Source organism: Conger conger, chromosome 13, assembly GCF_963514075.1.
Source record: "Conger conger chromosome 13, fConCon1.1, whole genome shotgun sequence".
Taxonomy (NCBI): Eukaryota; Metazoa; Chordata; class Actinopteri; order Anguilliformes; family Congridae; genus Conger; species Conger conger.
The window spans coordinates 23,124,333-23,150,595 of record NC_083772.1 but is presented as its reverse complement, the minus strand read 5'-3'; the positions used below and the strand labels follow the sequence as shown (position 1 = coordinate 23,150,595).

Below are 26,263 nucleotides of genomic sequence, written 5' to 3'. Positions count from 1 at the left end.
AGCAAGGACTTTAGCAACAAAGAGGTCCTGGGGGAGTTGCAAGGTGGCCTGGCCTTCGATCAGGGCAGTATAAGTCTTACTCTGCGGACCAGCTTTGATCTTGCATCTTAAATCCATTTCTTTCCCTCCAGGGATACATATTTTATGACCAGTGTACACAGCAGGACCTACAATGTCATGCATTTCACTTGGCTTGGCGCTCCCCACCTTCAGCAGGGCCGTATACCACTCTGGATGCTGCTCTTTGACTCGATGCAGAAACTGTGGGCCATAGGCTGCTTGGAGGTGGCTCCGGGAGGCACGGATGACATTGGTTCCCACCAGGAGGGGGACTGAAAAGCGGTAGTCCGAGTCAGGAACAACGAAGGTAGGCACAGCTTCATACTCTTTCCCAAGCACTTTCAGGTCCACTTGGAGCACACCATGATAGGGCACTGCCTGGCCTGCTGCACCCTCAATGGGGATTTTGGACGACTGTAGCTTCTTGTGTTGTAGAACTGGGTGGCTCTGCCAGTAGCTGTGGGTGAGGCTGGTTATCTGGGAGCCAGAGTCAATGAGAGCTCTGCACGCCTTGCCATTGACTTCCACATTTCCTTCATTCCATGGGGTGTTTCCTCTTCACGGTGAACCTTTTCAACTGGTGGGTGGGGCCCTTGCTGCATGCCCATGGTTGCCCTAGCTAAAAAGCGTTTAAAGGCTGAGAGGGGTGGGATGTGCGTCCCTCAGCAGGGGCGTTAGGCTGGGGGGCTTCAGCCAGGTTGGCATGGGGGAGACCTGCCCGGCAAACTCTGGCTGTATGCCCCAGCTTTCCACACCGGAAACAGGTGAAGCCTGAATTCTGGTTTGCCCTCCCCGGCGCTGAAGGGGCGGTTGGCGGGGAGGCAAGGGGGGGAGGCTATTCTCAGCTCCAGGTGGGACAACTTTTCCATCTGCTCCTCCTGGCTAAGGGCTAGCTTCTTCACCATCTCCATCAGCTCTGACAATTCAGACACGGGCTTGATTCTCTCTCTTTTCACATTTCCACTATCCTCTGATGTAATATGCACCTGTGCAAACGTTTTCTTTGCTTTGTTGAGGGGCTGAATTCTGACTCTGTTCTTAAAAGTCAGCTAAGGGGTCTAGGGAGCCTTGTGTGTCACTATACTCTGCCCTCAGCTCTTCGAATGCTTTCTCTGGGGTTTGCTCATATGGAGGTAGATTAAGGATCAGCTTTCGGGCTTTGCCACCCAAGTGACGCACGACAGTGGAAAAGCAGAGGTGTGTGGGGAGCTCTATCGCCTCCAGGAGGTACTGCATGTCACACACCCAATCCTCCATCAGTATCTTGCAGTCTGGGTTCCCAGTGAAGACTTGAACATTCTTCACCTAATGAGTTTGCATTAAGGCCACCATAGGCTGCCATCGGAGGGCTGTGGCCATGCATGGCTCGAACAGGAATGGTTGATGGCCGCACACATGGGTAGGTGTACAGGTCGGAAGGTGTGGTTGGAGGGAGCGCTCCAGCAGGCGTGTCGATGTGAGTGCCTGGAGTGGGGCTTTGGGGGTATGGTGGCTCAGGGTGCACATCTGCAGCTGTATGGTCAACCGCTACGTGGGAGCTATAGGGGGTTGTGCTGGGGACCCACACCCCAGCAGTGTACAGAGGCGATGGCATGGCTTTGCTATAACTTGAGCCCTGAGCGCTATGACGAGTGGTTTCAGATTCAGAGAAATGCACATAGGGGCTCTGCCTAGTAACAGTGGGCTTACTTGTAATGTTCACCCCCAACAATGATGTTTGAACATTTGGCACGGGCATTTGGGACACAAGGGGGGGATACAGATAGCTTGAATAGGCGTGCGGGCTAGGCCCAATAGGCTGGGGTTGATAGGGGTAGGCAACTGGATAAGTCACAGTGGGCTGTTGGTCAGTTGACATCCTAATTGGGACATGGTGTGGGAAGCTTTGTAGGGGCAGAGCAGCTGTGGTCCCATCCCCACCGTGTTTAGACACAGGGGTGTTCACTGACCTGTTTGCCTGGTGGCCATTGTTTGTGTCCGGGCTGGTGTCAAAGCGAAGCAGCGGCACCTGCCCTGAAGCTCCAGCACCTGGCAGCCTTAGAGTATCGGCTGGGGTACGACGTATGCCTTTGAGGCGGTTGGGTATGTCGCTCCAGGGACGGTGGGGTATTGCTTTGTATGAACAGGCACTTGAACAGGCTGGAGGCTGGGTGCGCCAGCGGGAGGCACATTTAGGTTCTGTGACATGTTGCTATGTTATCAGTTTAGCAATGCACCCAACAAAAAATGCTTTTTCAACTAAAAAGGCTGGTAAATTCCAAAAATCAGTTAAAGTCAATTAAATTCACAGCAATATCTGGCTCTTAAATCACAGTATGTAAAAACTTCCCCCTTTACAAACACCAAGTAGTTACATATGTCTTGTTTCCATGCTTCTGGAATTATCACAGCACGACGACTTTGTTTAGTTACTTTATTTCGCCATCTGTTGCATACAGCTTCCCGTGGATACAGCGGATAATGCCAACCTAATCTCCGCCTCCGGTAGCTTCCTTGATTGAGGACCCCTCTGCTCTAGGACCTGGGAGTATCGGTGACCATACGGGTGCCTGTTGTAGACATCACTAGTATGTCACGGGTGCCTGTTGTAGACATCACTAGTATGTTATCACATTTGAATATTACAACATAGGCTATATGTAGAGTGAGATAAAAAAAAATAAACATTAAAAATAAAAAGGCGTCCTACGCTCAACACGCATCAACCCTACGGTATAACAGAACGATCAAAAAGTATTGAAATAAACAAACTCTGGTCGATAACTGAGGGCTACAACGCCACCTAGTGGTGCAGCAGATACACTGCCTTACATATGTATGATCAATGATGTACTCTTGGGGTAAAAAACAAACACCATCACTCAAAATGTCAATTGTCGCTCAACATTTGGCTAACCCACCTGTACCTATTGTATCTACAGTTTAACAAATAAAAATATATTAAATTATAAATGCAAAAAAAAAAAAAAAGTTTAATAATAACAAAAACATAGGTCTCCTTGTAATTACATTGACATGCTCTAGAACAAATTATTGATGTTTGATTACTCCAATGCCTTTATTTTTTGCATTAATTAAGAATTACATTTAATAACCTAATTTTATCAAAACTATTTACTGTCTGATGCACATGCCAAATTACAGAGTATGATTTCCTGAAATTACTTTGTTGTGCATTATGTGACCTTTGATATCATTTCCTTATAGATGTATTTTAAAGGCTCCAATATGGAAATGTCTGAATAACCAGTCACATGCAGTTTTAAAAACTGAACTACCTGCGAGGTGGTGGCCTGGTGTGGTTCTGCTCTGGGCCACTGGGAAGCTCCCACGCATTGGTTACACTGTACTTAAAGGCTCACTGACATGTTGACTCACCCTCTGCTTGTGTTTATCGTCCTTAAATTTAAAAATATACAGCTATAAACATTTAAACAGTGTTGTGGTTTGAGGGTGTTTGTTACCGCAATTCCTCCTTGACTGTTAGAAGTCCGAAATGATCTATTGTACCTTTAGCTACCCCTGATGGGTTTCAGCTGTGTGAGTTCTACATCAACTGTTTTGTCGGCTCAGTGCAGACTCACTGCCAATTGTTGAGAGCACTAGCCTCTTTTGTTCATCTAGTGTGTAGGGGTGCTCAAATCTGCAAAAGTTACTGTGTCAATCCTGTCTGTGAGATTTGGACACCACTTATTTGGGTCTCTCAGAGGCCCTATACTAAGCTCTATGGAGGGCAATTTGCCCTCATCTTTTTGGTTTGTTTCGTCAGACTCTGCTTTACTGCACATATTTTTCTTTAGCTTCTCTCTTGTTTTCCTTTTTGGACTTTCTATTTTGGATAGAGAGTGAAGACGTATTTATGAAAGTGTAAAAAGTGCTGAGTATATGTTGTAAATGCTTAGTGCAGTCCTTTATATAAAGTGCTGGTGATTAGTCATAGTGTAACCCTTGACACATAACAAAACTTTTTTATTTTTATGTTGATGACACACCGGGTTCTTGTTCTGAAATGCATGTGAATTGTGGGACCTTATATACTTAGGTGTGTGCCTTTCCACAGGTGGACTACAATCAAGTTCTAGATGCATCCCAAGGATAAATTGGAGGGCCACAGCAAAGGGTCTGAATGAGAGATTTCAGTTTTTGATTTTCAAATAAGTTTGTTATCACTTCAAAATTTTGAGATACAAAATTATGAGGCAGAGGCCTGCATCCACAGGGCCCGCCCAGGACTAAGTTTGAGAACCACCGGACTTGGATGGCAATCTTAAAAAGCAACTCAAAACATTCCTTTTTACAAATGTTGGCTTTTAATGAATCCTTTATTCAACTGTTTTATTGCTTATGGCGGCCTGTGGTGTAGTGGTTAAGTGGTTAAGGTACATGAATGGGACCTGCAATGTTGGTGGTTCGATCCCTGGTAGAGCCACAATAAGATCTGCACAGCTGTAAGGCCCTTAACGCTGCATTGCTCCAGGGGAGGATTGTCTCCTGCTTAGTCTAGTCAACTGTATGTCGCTCTGGATAAGAGCGTCTGCCAAATGCCATTAATGTAATATAATATAATGTAATGTAATGGTTATGTACACATTATAATTAAACCTTAATTATGGTTATGGTTAAATCTGACCCGCTTTCAAGTTAAGATGTGTAATAAATACCATCCAGTTTTTTGTCTTGGAACAAGGCTTCGTGATATCCTCCAAAACAATTATATAGCATTCAACAAAAATGGAACTCCGAAATAGGAGAGGAGCTGAATGAAGAAGAGTGGAACCAAGTGTGCAAAGAAATTCACAAAACAACAAACTCTAAATATTGGATGGAATTTGCATGGAAAATGTATACAAGATTCTTTATTACTCCAAATATTCTCTTAAAAATTAACACCTCAATGAACTCTGCATGATGGAGAAAATGTAGTGAGATAAAGGCAAATCACTCACACATTCTCTTTTTTGTCCAGCTTTAAAAGCATTTTAGCATTCAATCATAACAAACATCATGGGTATTATTAAAATAAAAAAACTGTTGACCCTATATGTATTATTCTTGGAAAATCACCGGGAAATAGATAATAGATAATAGATAAACACGGGAAATAGATAAATACCTATATAGAATACTAGTAACAGTGGATCGCAGCCTTAAACAAATAACCAGGAATTGGCTGAAACCTTCAAGTACATCTGTTCAAAAATGGAAGGAAAGAATACAGGAAATGGAGAGAATCACATACAGAATCAAAAATCAAGAGACCCTCTATAACAAGTGTTGGCCAAAATGGACGAGTTCTGAGAAGATGTACTAATTTATGACATATAAGGACAGAGGCAGATTTCGGGAAAAAATAAATATAGAGACATTACTCACTACACACATCTATCAGGAGAAGTAGATAAACACATGGCAACACCCCCCTCCCCACCCAACCACCACATACCCCCAACCCCATCTCCTTACCAATATATATTTTTTAAATCATTCTTATGATTATTGTTTGTATTATTATTATTATTATTATTATTATTATTATTATGATGATGATGATGATTATTATAATTTTTTGTATTTAGATGGATGAAGACATAGATAGCATAATTGAGACATTGTATAATATGATTGTATAATATAATATTACTGTCTAAACACCACACCAGGTGTATCAAAATTTAAAAAATAAAATAAATTAAATTTAAATAAAGTTATATGAACACAACAAAACCAATGGTCACCATTTTATTCAAGTCTCAAAAAAAATGTGTTACATCTCTGGTGTTACACCAAGACACCCCATCCCTCCCCTTTCTTCCCAGGAACAATTGTTTTCTTGCAAAATGCACTTGTAGTCCAAATTGGGAATCTATCTATCTATCTATCTATCTATCTATCTATCTATCTATCTATCTATCTATCTATCTATCTATCCATCCATCCATCCATCCATCCATCCATCTATCCATCTATCTATCTATCTATCTATCTATCTATCTATCTATCTATCTATCTATCTATCTATCTATCTATCTATCTATCTATCATTACAATTACAATTACAATTACAATTACATTACAAATCATCACAATTATTTGGATTAATGCGGGCCTTATAGGGGCCCAGCAGCCGCACTTACGCTATTGTGGCTATACTGGGGCTTGGCCCTCCAGGTCACTTTAGGGCGTGGCAAGAATAACATTTCACAGATTTCTCCAAACATTGGGATCTTTCAATATATGTAGTTATTTTAATGTCATTAAAACGTGTACTTGTAAAAAGGCGGATCTAGTTTACGAGTGAGCGGGATTACAAATTAAAATGTTACTGCCAAAATTTTAAAGAGTTGCGGCTGTTGCGCACATCTAAAAAAAATAAAAAGATTTTTAATAAATTCACATATGTATGCAGGATTTTGCTGCCACCAGTTACCCTGGCTCAATCAGCCAAATTGCGATATGCACCATTACCGATTCACACTTAAATTAGACCAAAATAAAATACTACAAGGCAAGAACATTTATCAGCTGCTGTTTATATTCCGGAATGTAACTTAAAATTACATATAATGTAAATGATGGGCTAATTAAATCATTAAGAGCAGAAGTTGGTCTGAAATCCAGAAGCAGATACGGCCCGCCATTTTTTCTGACATAGGGGAGACCGGAGAACAACCAAACACTTACAGGTTTCCGCTTAATTAAAAAAAGATAAACTCATATTAGAGCAAATATTTTTCATTCTGAAAGAAGATACACACCGTAAGCACTGAGTACATTTGGAGTCTGTAGCGTCCACACGTCAATTATTTGTGCTTTGACAGGACTACGGAAGTGAACGGTGACTGATTAAACAATTAAAACACCAACATTTCAGATATATATTTTATTGAAGTTTAAATGTGTATTTTTAAATACGTGTTTCCCAGCCGGGAAAAGAAAGTACAAATTACATTCATTTAAGAACATCTCTTTTCCGGCTACAAATTCTAAAGATTCTCCGGCGGATTTGGCTTAGTTTCAGGCCGTAGATGAGGGGGTTTAGCATCGGTGGAACAACGAGGTACTCCAGGGACATGAAATTACGGAGAGACTGCATGCTGGTGGTGGAACCATAGCGAGCGTACATGATGTCAAAAACGATTGCTACCGAGAAGTTTGTCAATGAGATCAAATGGGGCAGACAGGTCTGCATGAATTTACTCCGTTCTTCCTGCGATCGCACAGATGCCTTGATGATATTAACATAGGAAAACAAGATCACCAGTGCTTGTAAAACGTGTAAAACCATGAGGACGGACCCGTATACATTGTTGATAGTGGTATCTACACATGACAGCTTTACCACTGGCCAGGCGGAGCAGTACAGCTTTTCGATACGGAATCCACAGAGAGGTAGTCTGGCAACCAGGCAGATAGCAATTGCTGACTCACAGATGGAAAACAGCCAGGTAAAAATCAAAAATTTAACCACCTTGCCAGGCGTGATGATGGAGTGGTAATTGAGTGGTTTGCATATTGCGACGTACCTGTCATAAGCCATCACCGCTAACGTGGTGATTTCGCAGAAGACGTAGCTGTATATTACAAACATTTGAGCGAGACAAGCTTTATACGGAGTAACACTCACGTCAGATAAAAAGTCCACCAATATTTTCGGATAAAATGTAGAGGCGCCAAATATCCCATTTACACACAGGTTGCACAGAAATATAAACATGGGCTCATGGAGCATTCTATCTAAAATAATTGTCACGATCAAAGTCAGATTCACTAAAATAGTAAAATGGTAAACGAGAAGAGTGACGACAAAGTATGTCTGTTTGTTTGACTTCGTATCATTCAGTACTTGTAGAAAAATCAGCATTTCAGTCGAATTATCCATGTTTTTTGTATATTTTATAGATATTTCATAAAAGCTCCGAGTCTTACTCCAGCTTCTCTGGAGTTAATTTCTTCTTAATCGTAAATTAGACCGTCAGCATTGACCAGACTACCTGGTTGTAAATAAAGCTTATAAATGTCCATCTCCAGTATCATCCATCTCCCATATTATCTGTTCACAATGCTTATCATTTGAATAAAATTGAAAGAATTGAACGGTTGAAATCCTACAAAAAATGTAAACACTAGAAAACCATTTAACACAAAAACCATCATATAGTCTAGTGTAAAATTCGGCCGAGACTTAAGTCCTTATTTTGTATGTTTCTAACTGTGCCTGGGAAAACGGCACACAGAAAGATTTAAAATCTGTGCCCAGTGTATCAGGTTTTTATATAGGCTATCTCTATTGTGTAAAGGTCCTTTAAGATTTGCCAGCTTGTAAGCTTTATTGAACCCGGATTTAGAATGCCCCACTGAGATCGGAATACTCCATTGAGATCATTGGGCCCGGAAATGAGAATTGAGATCAAGTTAATTGCGAGAAACTAAAAAAGAGAGAGACCACGGGGACATGTACATTCTTCCTTAAGAGTAATGTGTGTGCAGTGTATAATTCAGATGGCTAGTTCCAGCTGTAAATGAACCCTGCAGAGTCAGGATGCTGGAAGCCTCATTCTCTTTATTCTCCATCCGCACGTGCTCACACCACACTCGCAGAATCGTGACAGCACATTACCTGCTGTACATTATATGTCCATTACATTAATCATTTGGCAGACGCTCTTATCCAGAGCGTCGTAGAATAAAGTGCAAATTAGAACCAAGGACAAGTGCGCTGAAGGAAGTATGTTCTAAGTGATCACACAGATAAAAAAGTGAACCCTTGTAGAATTATAAGATTAACTGAGTAGGAAGTAGCCACAGTGTTGGCAACTACAACACTAAGAATAATAAAAAATATATACACAAGTGCAGTATTTAAAGCATATAACACACATGGCTAATTACAAATTATAGGGTTTTCAACTGGAAAACTAAAAGCACATTGACATGACCAAAGACCTGGAAATGATAACGAGATTAAAAGTGTTCAAACTTGTGGGGTAGGTTGTAACATTGGACCTCTTTGTATTTGACATTAATGCACACATCCTCTCATGACTCTCATTGAGTTATAAATTCTGGAGCAAAAAAGTGTTACAATTATACATCTGTCCTACTTTGTGTCAATTATTTGTTCTTTGGATTATTGATATTTTATCTGCACTGGCTGATTCAAGTTCCTGTGTAACATGTTGCAGCCAATTGCTGTTGGTGTGTGAGTGTGTGTATGAATGGGTGAATGAGAACCAGCAATTGTGCAGCACTTTGGATAAAGGTGCTATATAAATGCTAACCATTTACCATTTACATTTACAACAGTAAATGCAATCTAAATCATATTTTAAACATTAAAGGTACAACAGGTAATTTTGGACTTCTAACGATTAAGAGAGGAGTTGCAGCAACAAACACCCTCAAACCACAACACTGTTTTAGTGTTTATCCCTCACCCTTGTCTGTGAATGCACTAACATTTCAGGTTCACAAACCACCAGTCAGCATGTATACAAAATATGAATCTGACATGTATTACTGCTTAGGTCCCATGACGCAATTTGAAATGTGTACCTCTGAGGGGCCGTGAATAAAGAACTTATTAAAAAAGTGCTGAGTGTGGAGAAAGCTGAATGATTTGAAAGTTGGTTTATTCTTCCTTTAAGATGTATGTTACTTCACAAAAATGACTTCTAACCTGAAAACCGAGCAAGCCTGCACCAGTCTCATGCTCAGGTTGAACAAGATAACCTTTTGACCTCCTCCTTTGTATGACCTCTTTCGAAGTGCTGAGATATAGAGCAGGGATGTATCGCCTACATCTGAGATGGAGGAGGGGTTGATAGTGATCCAAGTAGGCAAGGAGGGGGAATATAGAGACGCGCCTGAATTTCTGCTTTTGCAAATTCTAATTTGTGTTTTGATAGGCCCTGGTACAAAGGATTGTTGGAAGAAGTACTGTGTGAACAGGAACCATTGTCGTCAAATGTGAAGCATACGTACATCAAGAAAAGAGATTGTTCTATTATTGAAATGTATGTAACATGTATACCAAATAATAAGAATGTATTAACAGGGGCGGCCTGTAGCATGGTGGTTAAGGTACATGACTGGGACCCGCCAGGTCAGTGGTTCGATCCCCAGTAAGATCTGTGCTGCCTTTGGATCCTTAAGCAAGGCCCTTAACCCTGCATTGCTCCAGGGGAGGGTTATCTCCTGCTTAGTCTAATCAACAGTATGTCACTCTGGATAAGAGTGTCTGCCAAATACCATTAATGTAATGTAACAAAGATTTATATTATAGTATTAATGAATGATAAATATGTATCAGCTAATGTTAACACAAATTAATTGCTTACCAAAGAATACATACATCCTGCAAAGATACCTAACAGCACAACTCAGAACTAGAGAGAGGGGGCCGAGCCAGCATCTGGTGACCTTTGCAGGGGCCTCTGGCATTGTGTCAACATTTTATTTCTGGCCTTCGACAGAACAAGCCACCTTCCTGTGAAAAATGTATCAAGATTGAACTGACCAGGAGATGTTTAGCAATGTGTTAAGCTTTGTCTTGTGCATTGATCTTCCGGACCGGAATATAATTGCAATTAAAAACGTATTATTCACCAGCCCTGGACTTTGACTCTTTTCCCAAGAACCGACCCCTCAACCTCGGTGCCCAAACTATACAGATTTTAATTCTCATAAGATTTTTCTCAGACTGTTTTGACGAATCGGAAACATATATCCATAGGTTATCATTAGGGAATTCCCTACTTTTGCAAAATATTACGGGAATAAGAGGGAATATGAGTGTACAAAAACCTGCCCAAACCTAATCAAATTTATCCAAGCCGATCCAAACCCAAATGCACACCCATCAAATCCAATGCAAACCTCTTCAGACTATTACGGGATTTTGGGATCTCCGCACAAACCACGGATTTTATTGTAGGCGATTGATTTTTTTTTTTTTTCTGAAGAAAATATTTGAAAATAGTTCATTTAATATACAATGACGCCACCCGGTGGACATCCGTAAAAACAGGGCTGAACGTGGCAGGAGTCGGTTTTAAGCAATGAGCATCACCGTGACTATTGTGTATGCTACTCTCTGCCAGGCACCTGCACACGGCAGAATTAACATTAGCTATGCCAAGGTTTTCAAACAAAATCACATTACAAAAAAGTAAACCATCTTACGGAACATTTAGGCATTAAATGAGAGAACTCAACTGAAACATAATTCAAACGCTAAACTACCAATTCGAAATGTAAAATTAAATCAAGCGTAGATTTAGAAAAGAATCCAGCCTGGACAGTAAACACAACATTCATTTTTGAGCATTTATTTTATGGCTGCAAACTCTAAAGATTCTCAGCCGAATCTGGTTCAGTTTCAGTCCATAGATGAGTGGGTTTAGGAGCGATGGAACAACAAGGTACTCCAGTGACAGGAAATTGCGGGGAGCCTGCAGGCGGGTGGTGGGGTCATTACGAGCGTACATGACATCAAAGTGCGACCTCGAAGTTAGTCAATGTGATGAAATGGGGAAACAGATCTGCATGAACTTATTCAATTCTTCCTACGATCGCACAGATGCTTTGACAATATTAACATAGGAAATAAAGACCAGCACTATTTGTACAATGAGAAAAACCATGGGAACGGATCCGTATACGTTGTTTAAAATGGTATCCACACATGACAGCTTTATCACTGCGTAGACGGCGCAGAGAGGTAGTCTGGCTACCAGGTCCAATGCAACAGCTGATAACAGTTGGTTAAAGAGCAACAACCTTCCGAGGCGTTTTCTCCAAAATAATGGTTGCGATCATAGTCAAATTCACTAAAATAGCATCGAGGTAAACGGATGTGTATAAATCACCTTGGCTGTCCTTGTGTCAGATTTTCCGGTGATAACCGGAACTATGAACTAGGAAAGTACAGAGGATCTGCAGTATGCAATTGTGATCAGCTAGCTACTGCTAGGTGATGGATCACACAGGAGAGCGCTAGCTACTGGATCACACTGTGCAGTGCTAGATACTGGATCACACCAGAGAGCGCTAGCTACTGGATCACACCAGAGAGCACTAGATACTGGATCACACTGGAGAGTGCTCGCTACTGAATCACACCGGAAAGTGCTGGCTATTGGATCACACTGGAGAGTGCTAGCTGATGGATCACACAGAGGAGTGATAGCTACTGGATGACACTGGAGAGCATGAGCAACTAGATCACACAGGGACATTTGATGTTTATACAATTACCTTATTTATATTTAGCATTTACATTTATATGTAAAATGTACATTTTTAATATTTACGTTTAACATTTATATTTATAGATAATATATATTTTTTTTCTATCTTGTTTTCATGCACAATATTACTGCGATTGCAGTATCTTGTTATATTTCTCTCTAAATGCATAAATTACATGTGGAAGTTGGTTGTGCTTTTTTTTGTTGTTTTTTTTGTTTTGTTGTTATTACCTCTGGCCAATAAATATGCCTGTCATCACTCTTCACAGTCGTGATAAATTGAAATTAATTGAAACACTACACTGTAATTTCACTTTTTGAATAGACCAATATTGATGCGAACATGTATTCTCAAAGTCCATCCATCCATCCATTATCTGAACCCGCTTATCCTGATCAGGGTCGCAGGGGGGCTGGAGCCTATCCCAGCATACATTGGGCGAAAGGCAGGAATACACCCTGGACAGGTCGCCAGTCTATCGCAGGGCACACACACCATTCACTCACACACTCATACCTATGGGCAATTTAGACTCTCCAATCAGCCTAACGTGCATGTCTTTGGACTGTGGGAGGAAACCGGAGTACCCGGAGGAAACCCACGCAGACACGGGGAGAACATGCAAACTCCGCACAGAGAGGCCCCGGCCGACGGGGATTCGAACCCAGGACCTCCTTGCTGTGAGGCAGCAGTGCTACCCACTGCACCATCCGTGCCGCCTATTCTCAAAGTCCTCACTAATATTCATTAAAAGTGCCATACAAATGAAAATTGTCATAATGATGATGAGATGACAACATTCACTAACAAAAAGAAATTCAAATGATGTGGGTTCATGAGCATAATGTAATCACATTGATCAATGACTCTTCTATTCCCTCTTGAATGCCTGGCAAAGGAAAGCACATTGAAACAATATATTACAATGATTAGAAACACAAAATTCACAATTTATATAGGGCCATATTAAGAGTGTAATTCAGCTTTCACTCCAGCTCATTACTAGCGTGAAAGGAAAATATGTAAAATATGTATACATATGTAAAATATGTAAAATATTGTAAAATATTTTTTTATTCACATTCCTATTCTTCTAATAGTCCTCAGTTGATTTAACTTTGTTAAGTAGATAGTCCAACTTTAGTCAAAGCAACTGCTGTCTAAATATCTGGATGCATTTACCACAAGTGGTGAAGAACTCAAGTGTCAGTGTCAGGCTATTTTAGAACAGGTGCATACCCAAATCATGCACCCTGTCTTCTTCACATAAGTAAAAGAACCTCTGACACATGAACAGGTATTGGAATGAGACACTGGCCCAAATTACATGCACAACTTTGACGTAACGAAGCTTTGATTTCTGTGATCACGTGATTTGAAACAAGCCTCCATGAAATGCTTCCAAAGAGCAGTGACTTCGACACCGTGACACTCAACACGTGCGTCACATTCTACCTGATATGTTTTTTTTTGTGTGAACACTGAGGCTGAAATTCCGTAATCTACCGTCTGTCAGGCACATACCTGCACACACTGTACATGTTGGCCAGCCCTGTATACGAAATTACTCTGCTCCACCAGAGTTTTCAAACAATAACCACATGGCAAGAAATGTGAAAACGGAGTAAACGAGATGTAAATAGGGAGTACATGAGATTTAATGAAGCACAGTTGTAAAGCATTCAGTTTCAGGAAAGTAAACACAACATTCACTTTAGAGTACGTTTTTTATGACTGCAAATTTTAAAGATTTTCCGGCGGATTTGGTTCATTTTCAGGCCATAGATGAGGGGGTTTAAGATCGGTGGAACAACGAGGTACTCCAGGGACATGAAATTTCGGAGAGCCAGTAGACGGGTGGTGGGACCATAGCGAGCGTACATGATGTCAAAAATGATTGCGACTGTGAAGTTTGTCAATGAGATTAAATGGGGCAAACATGTCTGCATGAACTTATTCCGTTGTTCCTGCGATCGCGCAGATGCCTTGACGATATTAATATAGGAAAGCAAAATCAGCACTACCTGTGAAACGTGAAAAACAGAGAGAAGGGTCCCGTATACGTTGTTAACAGTGGTATCAACACACGACAGTTTTATCACTGCCCAGGCTGTGCAGTATATCTTATCTATGTTGAATCCACAGAGAGGTAGTCTGGCTACCAGGCCCACCACAACAAATGATTCACAGATGGATAATAGCCAGGTAATTATAAGTAAATTCATCACCTTCCGAGGCGTGATGATTGAGTGGTAGTTGAGCGGCTTGCATATCGCAATATACCGGTCATAAGCCATCACTGCTAACGTTGTAAACTCGCAGGGGGCGTAGCTGTATAACATAAAAATTTGACTTAGACAAGCTTCATACGAAGTAACCCTCATGTAAGATGAAAGATCCAACAATAGTTTAGGATAAAATGTAGAGGCAGCATATATTTCATTTATACACAAGCTACATAGAAATATAAACATGGGCTCATGGAGCGTTTTCTCCAAAATAATTGTCACAATCAAAATCATATTCACCACAAGAGTAAAAAGGTAAACTAGAAGAGTGACCGCAAAATATGTGTTTTTGTTTGGCATCAACTCCTTCAGTCCTTGTAGAACAAAAAAATATATTTCAGTTGAATTCTCCATGGAAGTTTTATAAGAGGCGTGTTTAAAACACCGCGGAGGTTCTGTGCTGTTCTTGCGCCAGCTTTTCCGGTGATAATTTCTCCTGCACCGCAAACAGGAAAAGTACAGAAGATCAGCAGTAATCAGACTGCTTGTTTGTACTAAGACTTGAAGACTTCCTATTCCGAAACCATCTCTGATATTACCTGTTCAGAATGCTTTTCATTTGAAAAATTGAAAAATTAACACAAAAACCGTCAAAGACTGAACAATAATGAACCATTTGCTGATGTCCAAGTCAAAGGGCTAAAGGCTTAATTTTGTTTCTAACTGTTGGCCAACAAGAGAAAGCAACAGGCGGAAAGATTTAATGTCTGTTCCCACCGTATCAGGCTTTATATATGGATTGTGTAAAGGGCCTTTGAGATATGCCAGCGAATCAGTGTCTGCCACATTGAGTCTGCCGAGTGAGATTAATTCAATAATGAGAGAAAAAAAGAAAGATAACACAGGCAAGTGTTAAATCATTTGTATATTAAAATATTAAACCATTATTTCCCAGGACATTTCCAGTGCATTTCATGTGACTGAAATATATCTGCAATATATATGGTGCTATTTGTAAAATGTTACACATTCAGCATTAGTCCGACAAGTGTAAAAATGCTCGTCGAATTTTCAAGAGTCACATTTAAAAAATAGGGGATTTCCAAAATCCACAGAAGAGGTCCCCTTGCAAGACTGTAATAACTATTGTCCTAAAGCAATGGCATCTTAAAATAGATTATACAGATATAACTTTTGCAATGTAAAATGGTATCCTGTTACCATAGTGATTGAAAATTGCACGGTGAAATAAGGAATTAATGCCAAAAACCCCACAGATTTAAGGGGTCAAAGCATGTTTGAAAAAAATCCATATAAATATAAATGTTAAATGAAGATGTAAATATACATGTAAATGTAATCTTAAATATTTGTTTACTATAGAAACTAAATCTGTGGAAAATATACGAATTTGCGATGCTCCTTATTCTGAACATCATTTTGTATGGAGGAAGGCAGTGTCAACCACACCCATGCAAACACCATTAGCAGCAGGTGAATGAGCTGCCTCAAAATTCTAGTTAATTAGCTGAAATCATTGAAAGTAGGTTTGCGCTGCACACAGCAATGAAATAAAACAAGTTTCAAAGTTATGTTTGCCTGAGTTTCTATTACTATTTTGAATCATATTTTCATATTATACTGTCGTTCATTATACTATAGTTCTATTCTCCAGAAGCCTAATAACAGTGCTAATGACAGTAGATTGATAGTTGGTCATGGATGTATATGGTTTGGTTTATTTTAAGATACAATAATCTTCAGGTGAGAAGATCATCTCTTCTTATTTTGACACCATGACTTGCTACTACCAGCAATTCTGGTATACAACTTCCTGGAAGCTGATCATTGGTCTTAAAGGAACAACATGGCGGTTGAATGTGACACTTGCCAGTTGTCTTTAGGCAACAACAAAACAAATGTGCATAATGTTATTATTTATTTATTTATTTATTTATTTATTTATTTATTTATTTATTTATTTATTTATTTATTTATTTATGTCTTTCTTTCTTTCTTTCTTTCTTTCTTTATTTTTTACGAGGGACAGTGCACATTCATCAACATTTTCAGTTTTCACATCAATGCAAATGTGAGTTAGTTAATGAGCTCATTTTCATCTGTAAATATTGCATTTATCACGACTGGTGGGACCGTATTAATAGAATTAAAAATGTAAAAACTAAATTATCCAACTTTATATATAATTTCCCCCAAATTATATATACGGTTAGTGATACGTTTTGTGGCTACGTCATCTAGCAATACACCTTCTTTGGCATGTCATGTTTTATTGACATTATTTTAATATCTTTGTCATAGTGCCTTAAATTACTTTGCAATCAGGGTTGATTTGGCAGAAGCACCATCACATTACTGGTGTAATTCAGTACTTTCTCTGATTAGCTGACGTTTTCAACAAAAGCGCACCAACAAACAAAACGCACCAACACGATATGGAGATTGTTAGACGTGGCGCTGTATAAATAACATTATTTTCCACTTTTAGGACTACGGTGTCCAACAAAAAAGAAAGAACTATGGATAAACATCGCTCCAGCACACAGAGAGAGTGGGAAATGGTCAGTTTAAGAATATAATTTAAAAGGCAATTAGGCAATATGTTCAATAAGGTGCAACATGCATCTTTCGTAATTTACAATTTTATTATTTGCATGAAAACAGTGCCATTAATGTGGTATTTTAGTAATATTATGAGCCAACTACAACTGTAGCATTTTTAGTGTGTGTCAGGAGCCTGTGGCTGGGCTGGATTTGCCAGAGTTGGGTGGGGCTCGGTGTGCACATGGATCCTCGCATGTGGCGTGCCGGCCGTCGGGTTTGGGGAGTGACACAGCTGTTTCCTGTTGGACGAATAAGTCAGGTTTAAAAGAAGCAGGTAAGGGGCAGACGCGAGAGAGACGCCGGGGTTGAATGTTGGGTTCCGCGAACGTAATTTTAACTGAGTATAGTTCAGTTCGTTGTGTTTTCTGTTTTGGCTGTCTCCCGCATTGGCGGTGGTTAGCTGGCTGACAGCCCCGGGAAATTGTGGACGCTACACGGGCGAGACTGTTCGCAAGTGGGACCAGCGCTGGGCGATTCCGGTGGAGCAGGACTGGTGCCGCGGCAAAGACCGCGCGACTTGGAGGAAAGACGCAGTGGGACTACACTCACCCTGACGAGGGCGGAGCAAAAGTCTTCCACGCGGCGGAAAAGTAACGGGCGGACCAGGACCGGAGCCAGCACAAGCTCACTCTCCATTGGAGGAACAGCAAGGACGCTGAGGGCGGACAGTGCGGCAGTTCCAGCGTGTAGTGGACAGCAGAGTGGTTCGGGGCGCAGTCCATCGGCCCAGAGACTTTAATGCGCAGCGGGAGACAGCCGATTGTTTAGGGGTTGGGTTTCCTTTTTTTGTGGTTTTTTGTTTTGCACAGCGGTGGGGGCCAATTACATCCCTTCTTTAAAGATTATTTGTTGTGTTGGTGTGTGTGGAAGTGACAGGTATGAGTGCATGTGTGAGACCCCGCCTGTGTTGGTTGACTTCCCCTTTGAGTGGGGTTTCTTCCCCCCCCCCCCCCTCCTGGGCGTGGGCTGGGTGGCAGGGGGGCCGTGGGTGGGGGACACTGGAGTGCTGTTTGGTCACTGGGGAGTTTAGCCGTGATTGCCTTTGTGTTGTGTGACGGGTTTACGCTCTACCTGTGCCAGGCTCTGGGTACGGGAGGGGGGGGGGGGGAAGTGTTGGTGTAGGAGTAGTGGGGAAGTCGAAGGGGGGTGGGGTTGGTGCGAGTTGTGGCATGCTCTGTGTTTTTTGAATCAATAAATTAAAGCTTTTTGCCCTTTACCTGCTTTGTCCTGAGCTCCTTGTGGTGGGTTCGTTCTGCATAAGAACAATAGGAACTTGTGGAGGGGGCGGGAGTCACCTGGTGCTTTTCCCGCTCCCAACATGTGCATATTGCTTAACAGATTGAGATGCAACTAAGAGAAACAGCTGAATTCAAAGGCTTGAGGTTGTAACAGTGGTGGCCACTAGCGGAGTGAGCTGACAACATCGCTAAGGTATAGCTAAGAGTGGTCCAGACCAACCTTACGAAAGTACGACGTACAGAAGGTATATTTAGCTAAGAACGTTAAGGTAGAGCTTAAGGTACAACTTCCGAACAACGTAGTGTTAAAAAGGTTTCGGGAAATTCACCCCTGGTCATGTAAATGAGAAGTGTCAATTAGCTTTGATTGACAGACCCTGCTGCCACTTTCCACGCATTGTTTGTTACCATAGCTACCTCAATGATACACGCTCATCTTGGGAGACTGAATTTTCACATTCTTAATATCAATGATTCTAAAGTTCTGCATGGAGGGAATTGTAAAACAAATCCTCCAAATATGTTCTCTAAGCTTGTCACAAATGATAGAAAAAGACAGGTGGCTGTCATCTTTACCAGGGGTGTTTGCACAAAGTATTAAACCAGGGGTGGCAATATCTGTGGAGCTATTTCATTCATTTAATTCATTGCCCCTCCACCACTGGCAGCAAAACATGTCCAAAGCATCAATGACCCACCGTGATATTTTACAGTAGGTATGAGGTGCTTCTCCTTGTATGCCTTCCATTTTGCCACCAAAAATGTTTATGGTGTGTACGGCCCAAACTTTCAATTTTGGTCTCCTCTGACCATAGCACTCTCTTCCGGTCATAATTCCAACAAGATTTGGTAAAGATTCTGACCATAGCACTCTCTTCCGGTCATAATTCCAACGAGATTTGGTAAAGATGCTTGGTTTTGTTTATTGCTCAGTGAGGGCTCTCTTTTTTTTTTTTTACACTTTGTGACCCCAAGATACAACTAATCTATGCTATTCTTAAACCGTGATCCTTGGGTTACTTATGGTCTCCCTCACCATCGTCCTTGCCACCTGTGGGGATAATATGTACTTGCATCCTCTTCCTGGCAAGTTCTATTCTGTTTTATGCCTTTACAGTGCTAAGTATTATTTAACAGTTTAGGTATATTTTTGTACCCATTACCTGTCAAGTACCATCTGTGTCTTCTGAATTGACAGTTCTTTGGCTTTTCCCATGCTGATGGTTGACAAAGGAATTTTGCAAGATCAGTACTTAATTTTTGTACTCTAGAAAAACAGGAAGTGATGGAATGACAATATTGTTCCTTTAGACTGACATCAGCTAAAAATAAACATATTGCCAATTTCACTTTTATTTCAAATAATTGTTGGGGGTGCCAAAAATGTTGGCACCTGTGGTTTTCAGAAAAAAATTAGTTGACCAAATAAAAACATTGAAACATACTATAAATATATACTTATCTCTTATGTTTGTTTAATAATGCTGGAGCCCAATGTATTCGTGAATCTATATTTTCCTGGACAGGAATATTAACACAATATTCACTTTCGAACATGTATTTTCTGCTTGCAAATTCTAAAGATGCTCCGGCGGATCTGGTTCATTTTCAGGCCGTATATGAGGGATAACAGCCAGCAATTTTATCACCTTCCGAGGCGTGACGATTGAGTGGTAGTTCAGCGGCTTGCATATGGCGATATAGCGGTCATAAGCCATTACTGTTAACGTAGTAAATTCGACGAAGGAGTAGCTATATAATAAAAAATTTTGACTGAGACAAGCTATATACGAAGTAACCCTCAAGTAAGATAAAAGATCCACCAATATTTTTGGATAAAACGTACAGGCACCAATTATTCCATTTGCACACAAGCTACACAGAAAAATAAACATGGGCTCATGGAGCGTTTTCTCCAAAATAATGTTCTGTAATTGTCAATTATGTCACTGTTTTGCAGTGTTGAAAAGTAACAACATAATAAATATTTACTGTACGTTTTTGTACCAGTATTTTTGTGGGGCATCTGTGGGGCATCTGTACTGTACTGTGTTGTTGCGTATTTGCATTCCCTTTCAATTTCCATTTTACTTCCGAACATTTTCAATTATAAAATGCATCACTTACCGGTGCATCTCAAAAAATTTGAATATCGTGGAAACTTTTTTTTTTTTTCGTTATTTCATTCAAAAAGTGAAACTTTTATATACTCTAGATTCATTACACAAAGTGAAATATTTCAAGGCTTTTTTTGTTTGATTACGGTTTACAGCTCATGAAAAAAAATCTACTATATTTGATTAAATCCAAAATATTAGAATATTACATAAGACCAATAAAAAAAAGGATTTATAATACAGAAACGTTGACCTTAAAATATATGAATTTAGGCACTTAATACTTGGTCAGGGCTCCTTTTGCATGAATTACTGCATCAATGCGGTGTGGCATGGAGGCAATCAACCTGCTGAGGTGTTATGGAAGCCCAGGTTGCTTTGATAGCAGCTTTCAGCTCAACATCTGTATTATTGGGTCTGGTGTCTCGATGTTCCTCTTGACAATACCCCATAGATTCATAGGTTCAGGTCAGGCAAACTGGCTGGCCTATCTAATGCAATCAAACACAGTAATACCATGGTCAGCAAACCAGTTACTAGTAGTTTTGGCACTGTGGGCAGGTATTATATATATATATATATATATATATATATATATTTATATTTGGAAATATACAGTGCAGTCCGTAAGTATTTGGACAATGGTACAATTTCTATTCTTTTGGCTCTGTACTCCAGCACATTCAATTTTAAATGAAACGATGAATATGTGAATAAAGTGAACCAATGATTTGTCCTGTGGATTATTATTTATCTGCATGGGGAAAAAAAGATTGTGGGACGAGTGTGAAGTTGGTTGTATCTTTTATTGTTTTTTTTGTTGATAGAGTAGCCTATACAAAACTCAGGAATATCGACTTGAAAAGTATTAATTATTTATTGTCTATAAAGCTGTAGAAGCATAGGATCATTGAAAGAGGGCACATTATGTGTGTACATCATGACGAACATGAAACATTTGAAAAAAAAATGCAGTATCTGCATTAAGGCTATTGGAATTACGCTACTTTGACCAGTGAATAGGCTAGAGACGGAATTTATTTTCCTATTGCGTTCATTTGATGTTTTTTTAATGTTACTTTTTAATGAGTCTTAAAAATGAGGAAACATACAATCAATTTTAAGGCAAATTTGTGTATTTTGATGCAAAACAGACGCAACACAGTTAATATAACTTTCAAGGAATTGCTGAGTTGTTAAATGTTTTACAGTTCAAACGTATTTAATATCCAAGTACACAGAAGAATGCGTCTAAGCAATTATCTATGACTGATAATTCAAACACCAACATATCCGTTACCAATGTAAAATGTAATCAAGTATTTTTTTTATATATTGCTTTTCAGTTTGGACAGGAACGTAAACACAATGTTCACTTTAGAGCATGTATTTTCTGCTTGCAAATTCTAAAGATTTTCCGGCGGATCTGGTTCATTTTCAGGCCGTAGATGAGGGGGTTTAGGATCGGTGGAACGACGAGGTACTCCAGGGACATGAAATTGCGGAGAGCCAGTAGACGGGTTGTGGGACCATAGCGAGCGTACATGATGTCAAAAAGGATTGCGACTGTGAAGTTGGTCAATGAGATTAAATGGGGCAAACAGGTCTGCATGAATTTATTCCTGCCTTCCTGCGATCGGACAGATGCTTTGACTATATTAATATATGAAATCAATATCAGCACTACCTGTGAAACGTGAAAAACAGAAAGAATGGTCCCATATATGTTGTTGATAGTGGCATCCACACAGGATAGCTTTACCACTGCCCAGACTGTGCAATATATCTTATCGATGTTGAATCCACAGAGAGGTAGTCTGACTAACAAGCCCATCCCAATACTTGTTTCACAGAGGGTTAACAGCCAGGTAAAAATCAGCAATTGTATCACCTTCCGAGGCGTGACGATTGAGTGGTAGTTCAGCGGCTTGCATATGGCGATATAGCGGTCATAAGCCATTACTGTTAACGTAGTAAATTCGACGAAGGAGTAGCTATATAATAAAAAAATTTGACTGAGACAAGCTATATACGAAGTAACCCTCAAGTAAGATAAAAGATCCACCAATATTTTTGGATAAAACGTACAGGCACCAATTATGTCATTTACACACAAGCCACACAGAAAAATAAACATGGGCTCATGGAGTGTTTTCTCCAAAATAATGGTCACGATCAAAGTCAGGTTCACTAGAATAGTAAAAAGGTAAACGAGAAGAGCGACGACAAAGTAAGTATGTTTGTTTGGCATCGCGCCATTCAGTCCTTGAAGAACAAAAACTATTTTCGTTGAATTCTCCATGGTAATTTTATAAAACGTCGAGGAAAAACACCAGGGAGATTGGTAGCCGTTATTGTGCCAGCTTCTCTGGTTTATCTCTTTTGCACCGCGAACAAGAAAAGTACAGACGATCAGCAATAAGCAAATTGCTTGTTTGAACAAAGATTTAGAGTTCCTACATCGAAATAATTATTATCTGTTCATGGTGCTAAATAACGACAACAATTCTTCCGGTTTGACACCAGGGCCCTCATATGATCAACAACAATGAAATCATTTGCTGATGTTCACGTCAATGGGCTAAGGACGTCATCTGGATTCTAACAAGAGAAAGCAACAGGCAGAAATATTTAATGTCCATGCCCGGCACCGCATCAGGCTTTATATCGAAATTTTGTAAAGGGCCTTTGAGATTTGCCAGCTAATCACAATCCTCTAGAGTAAGTGTGCTTGAAGAAATCACACATGCAAGTGTGTACAGTATGCGCCCTGTTACAGTCTTAAGAATAAGATGAATGTATTTAAAGTGATGTGTTATTGCACCATCTGTTGTATTGTCCCAAGTTCACAATGCAACAGTCACATCATCATTTAAATCTGGATGTAATCGTGAATTATGCCACTGTTTTGCAGTGGTGAAAAGTAACAAAATAAGAAATATCTATATATTTTTTATTTATTCATTAAAAAAAAAAAAAAAACTTTTTGTGGGGCATCTGCACTTTTGTCGCATATTTATATAACCTTTAACTTTCCCTTTTACTTCGAAACATTTTTTATATAATTATAAGGTATCATTTTACAGACCATTAACAGGACATTTTATGTGGTTGACACCTGTATTAGCCTATATAAGGCTTTGTTTGTAAAATGTTGCATGTTCAGTATCACCTTTTTGGGAGAGGGTGGTCTCAACCACATCCATTTAAACACCATGAGTCCCACTGTTTTGGTGACTCTTTGCCTTTGGTGACTCATGTGTTATCTGGGGGCTCAGGGCTGGTATTTCCCCTTTTCCCTCCATTCTGTTACTGTGGAAAGCAGCTTTGTGACAGTCTCATTTGAAAAGTACTATTGAAATGACATTTAATTAAAATTCCCGCTTTCCTTGGAGGATTTTGGTTGCCAGGTCTTTTCACGGGGTCCATGAAGGATTGGATTAGTAGAAGGTGTAAAGCCAACCATTTATTTAGATTTTAACAGTGTTGGAGAATGCAAGCATAGTGCCCCCTGGTGGACACAACTTTTTTTATTATTTTTATTATTTATTTTTTCTAAAATCATGCTCACCACCAGCAGAAAAGATCTTAGGGCTAACCTTCTGGCATGCCTTTTAATGTGATATGGCCCTTGATGTGGGAGGACATGGAGTATTGGAGATTTGGGATCTCCTCTGCCTGGTCACTGAGGCCTATGGCAGCCCCAGGATGGACCTGGAGGGGTGGCCCATGGACCTGGACTGAGCCCTGCCTGAGACCCCCCTGTGGCTGCAGCTCTGCCACCCAGTCCCAAGCCCCAAGGTCCTGCCGGAGGCCACTACTCCTCTCTTTGAATCGTCAGTTCTGCTGTCTCATCTCTGCCACCTTGGCCACTTCATTAGGTAGACCTGTACACCAGCAAATATCTACTCAGTCAATGCAAATATCTACTCAGCCATTCAAGTGGCAGCAACTCAATACATAAAAACATTCAGATATGGTCAAGTTCCCAGTTACCTTGACCGTGAAATGGCTGTCGGTGCCAGATGGGGTGATTAAGTTTCAGACCTTCTCTGCCCCGGACCTCGTTCTCTGGCCAGCCCTCCTGCTTGCCCTATCCATCTCCTTCCTAGCTCTGCTCCAGCCCTCCTGCTTGCTCTACTCATCTCCTGCCCTTCAGCCCTCTTGCTCCCCTTGGATTAACAACCTGGCTTTGACCACCGCCTGTCCTGTGACTTTGCCCTGCCTGATCTTCTGTACCCTGTTTGCTTGGACTCTGACCTGTTGCCTATACTCGACCACAAAACTGCCTTTCCTGTATTGCCCTGTCTGCCGTGATTTGGCCTGGATTCTGTGGTATCCCAGATTAAAGCCTGCCGTTTACTAAATCCATGAGTCTGCTATTGGTTTCGATCGGTTCTCGCCATTACACAACAGTCTCTAGAGTTTACGGACAACAGTGCGAAAACAAAACAACACGCAATTAGCAGCAGTTCTTAGGATGAAAACACTTTGTTAAAGAGAGGTTAGTGGAGAATGGCCAGGCTAGTTCAAGCTAACAAGAACACGACAGTAATGCAACCATGCAGTGGCATGCAGAATCTTTAGACATGCAACACATCAAACCTTAACATGGATGGGCTACAGCAGCAGAAGACCAATAAATCTCTAAGATAAAAAATTATTACCTAATAAAGTGATCGCTGAATGTATATACACACACTATGTACATAGTGACCACTTTATTAATTATTTATTCTACTTATTTTTCTGATATTCTTGGTCTTCTGGTCCTGTAGCCCATCAACAGATGGACAATTGTCCAGTGCCATGATATCAATATTACAAGTATTGTGAGAAAAATAAACATACACACTCCAAAAATATCTTCCTGTAAATTGCATAGTCTAAATGTCACAAAATGATCCAAAAACAGCACGGTTACTTATTTTTGGAAAAGCCAAAGGGAAGGCCTAGCTTTGGAGAAACACAATATGCTTTATGAACATGCTTTATGACTTTTATTTCTTAGCAGTGCAACTTAAATCCACATTTTTGCGATGATACAAATATCAGTCTCAATACATGGAAGAGAGTCATTTCAGTTTGCATAAATTTACGTTACATTGCAGTTTGAATGAGATTTTGTCTTTGCTGCTCTGTTAGGTGTTTTCTGGGGGTTTTTTTCTTCTTTTTTTCTTCCTGTGTTTTCACAACAAGACGTATATCATACATACATGCATCACCGTGCTGTTGGTGTATTTTTTAATACCCATGCACAAAACAAAATATATGGTATTGACATCAATTCAGATAACATCCCTGCATAAATAAAATAAAAATTCCACATCAAATATTTGTGTTGCATGTGTGTGTGTGTTATAATGGGAGAGGGTCCATCAGTGTTCCTGGGAGAATTATTCCCTCTGTGACATGGTGCGGATTATTTATATTTTATCTGCATTTGACACGTTAGATCTGGGTGTGAAGTTGATCATAATCCCAAAATCCCCCCTCCCCCTTTATAGACAAGCTATACAAAACTCAGAAATATAGAATTTAAAATGCAAAAACATACACATTTATTATGTCTATTAAGCTTCATATCATGTAGGACAATGGCATATTATGTGTACATCGCGAATAATATTAGGTGAAACATTTGAAAATAACATAAAATAATATAGGCACGATAGAAATGGTAAATTAAATAAAATTAAAATAATATTATTACAAATAATCTACATTTATGAATTATTCATTTTCT

The 26,263-nt window shown here is 40.1% G+C and overlaps 3 protein-coding genes across 3 annotated transcripts; all 3 read right to left on the bottom strand.

Annotated features, from left to right (window-relative positions):
* Window positions 1-7,009: 7,009 nt before the first annotated feature.
* Window positions 7,010-7,939, bottom strand: LOC133107452 (olfactory receptor 8I2-like). Its single transcript, XM_061216438.1, has one exon. The coding sequence runs from the start codon at window positions 7,937-7,939 to the stop codon at window positions 7,010-7,012; it is 930 nt and encodes a 309-aa protein (XP_061072422.1).
* A 6,079-nt stretch (window positions 7,940-14,018) lies between these two features.
* LOC133107216 (olfactory receptor 5AP2-like) lies at window positions 14,019-14,951 on the bottom strand. Its single transcript, XM_061216166.1, has one exon. The coding sequence runs from the start codon at window positions 14,949-14,951 to the stop codon at window positions 14,019-14,021; it is 933 nt and encodes a 310-aa protein (XP_061072150.1).
* Window positions 14,952-21,889: 6,938 nt separating this feature from the next.
* On the bottom strand, window positions 21,890-22,819 carry LOC133107259 (olfactory receptor 1-like). The gene has a single exon (XM_061216225.1). The coding sequence runs from the start codon at window positions 22,817-22,819 to the stop codon at window positions 21,890-21,892; it is 930 nt and encodes a 309-aa protein (XP_061072209.1).
* Window positions 22,820-26,263: the final 3,444 nt, after the last annotated feature.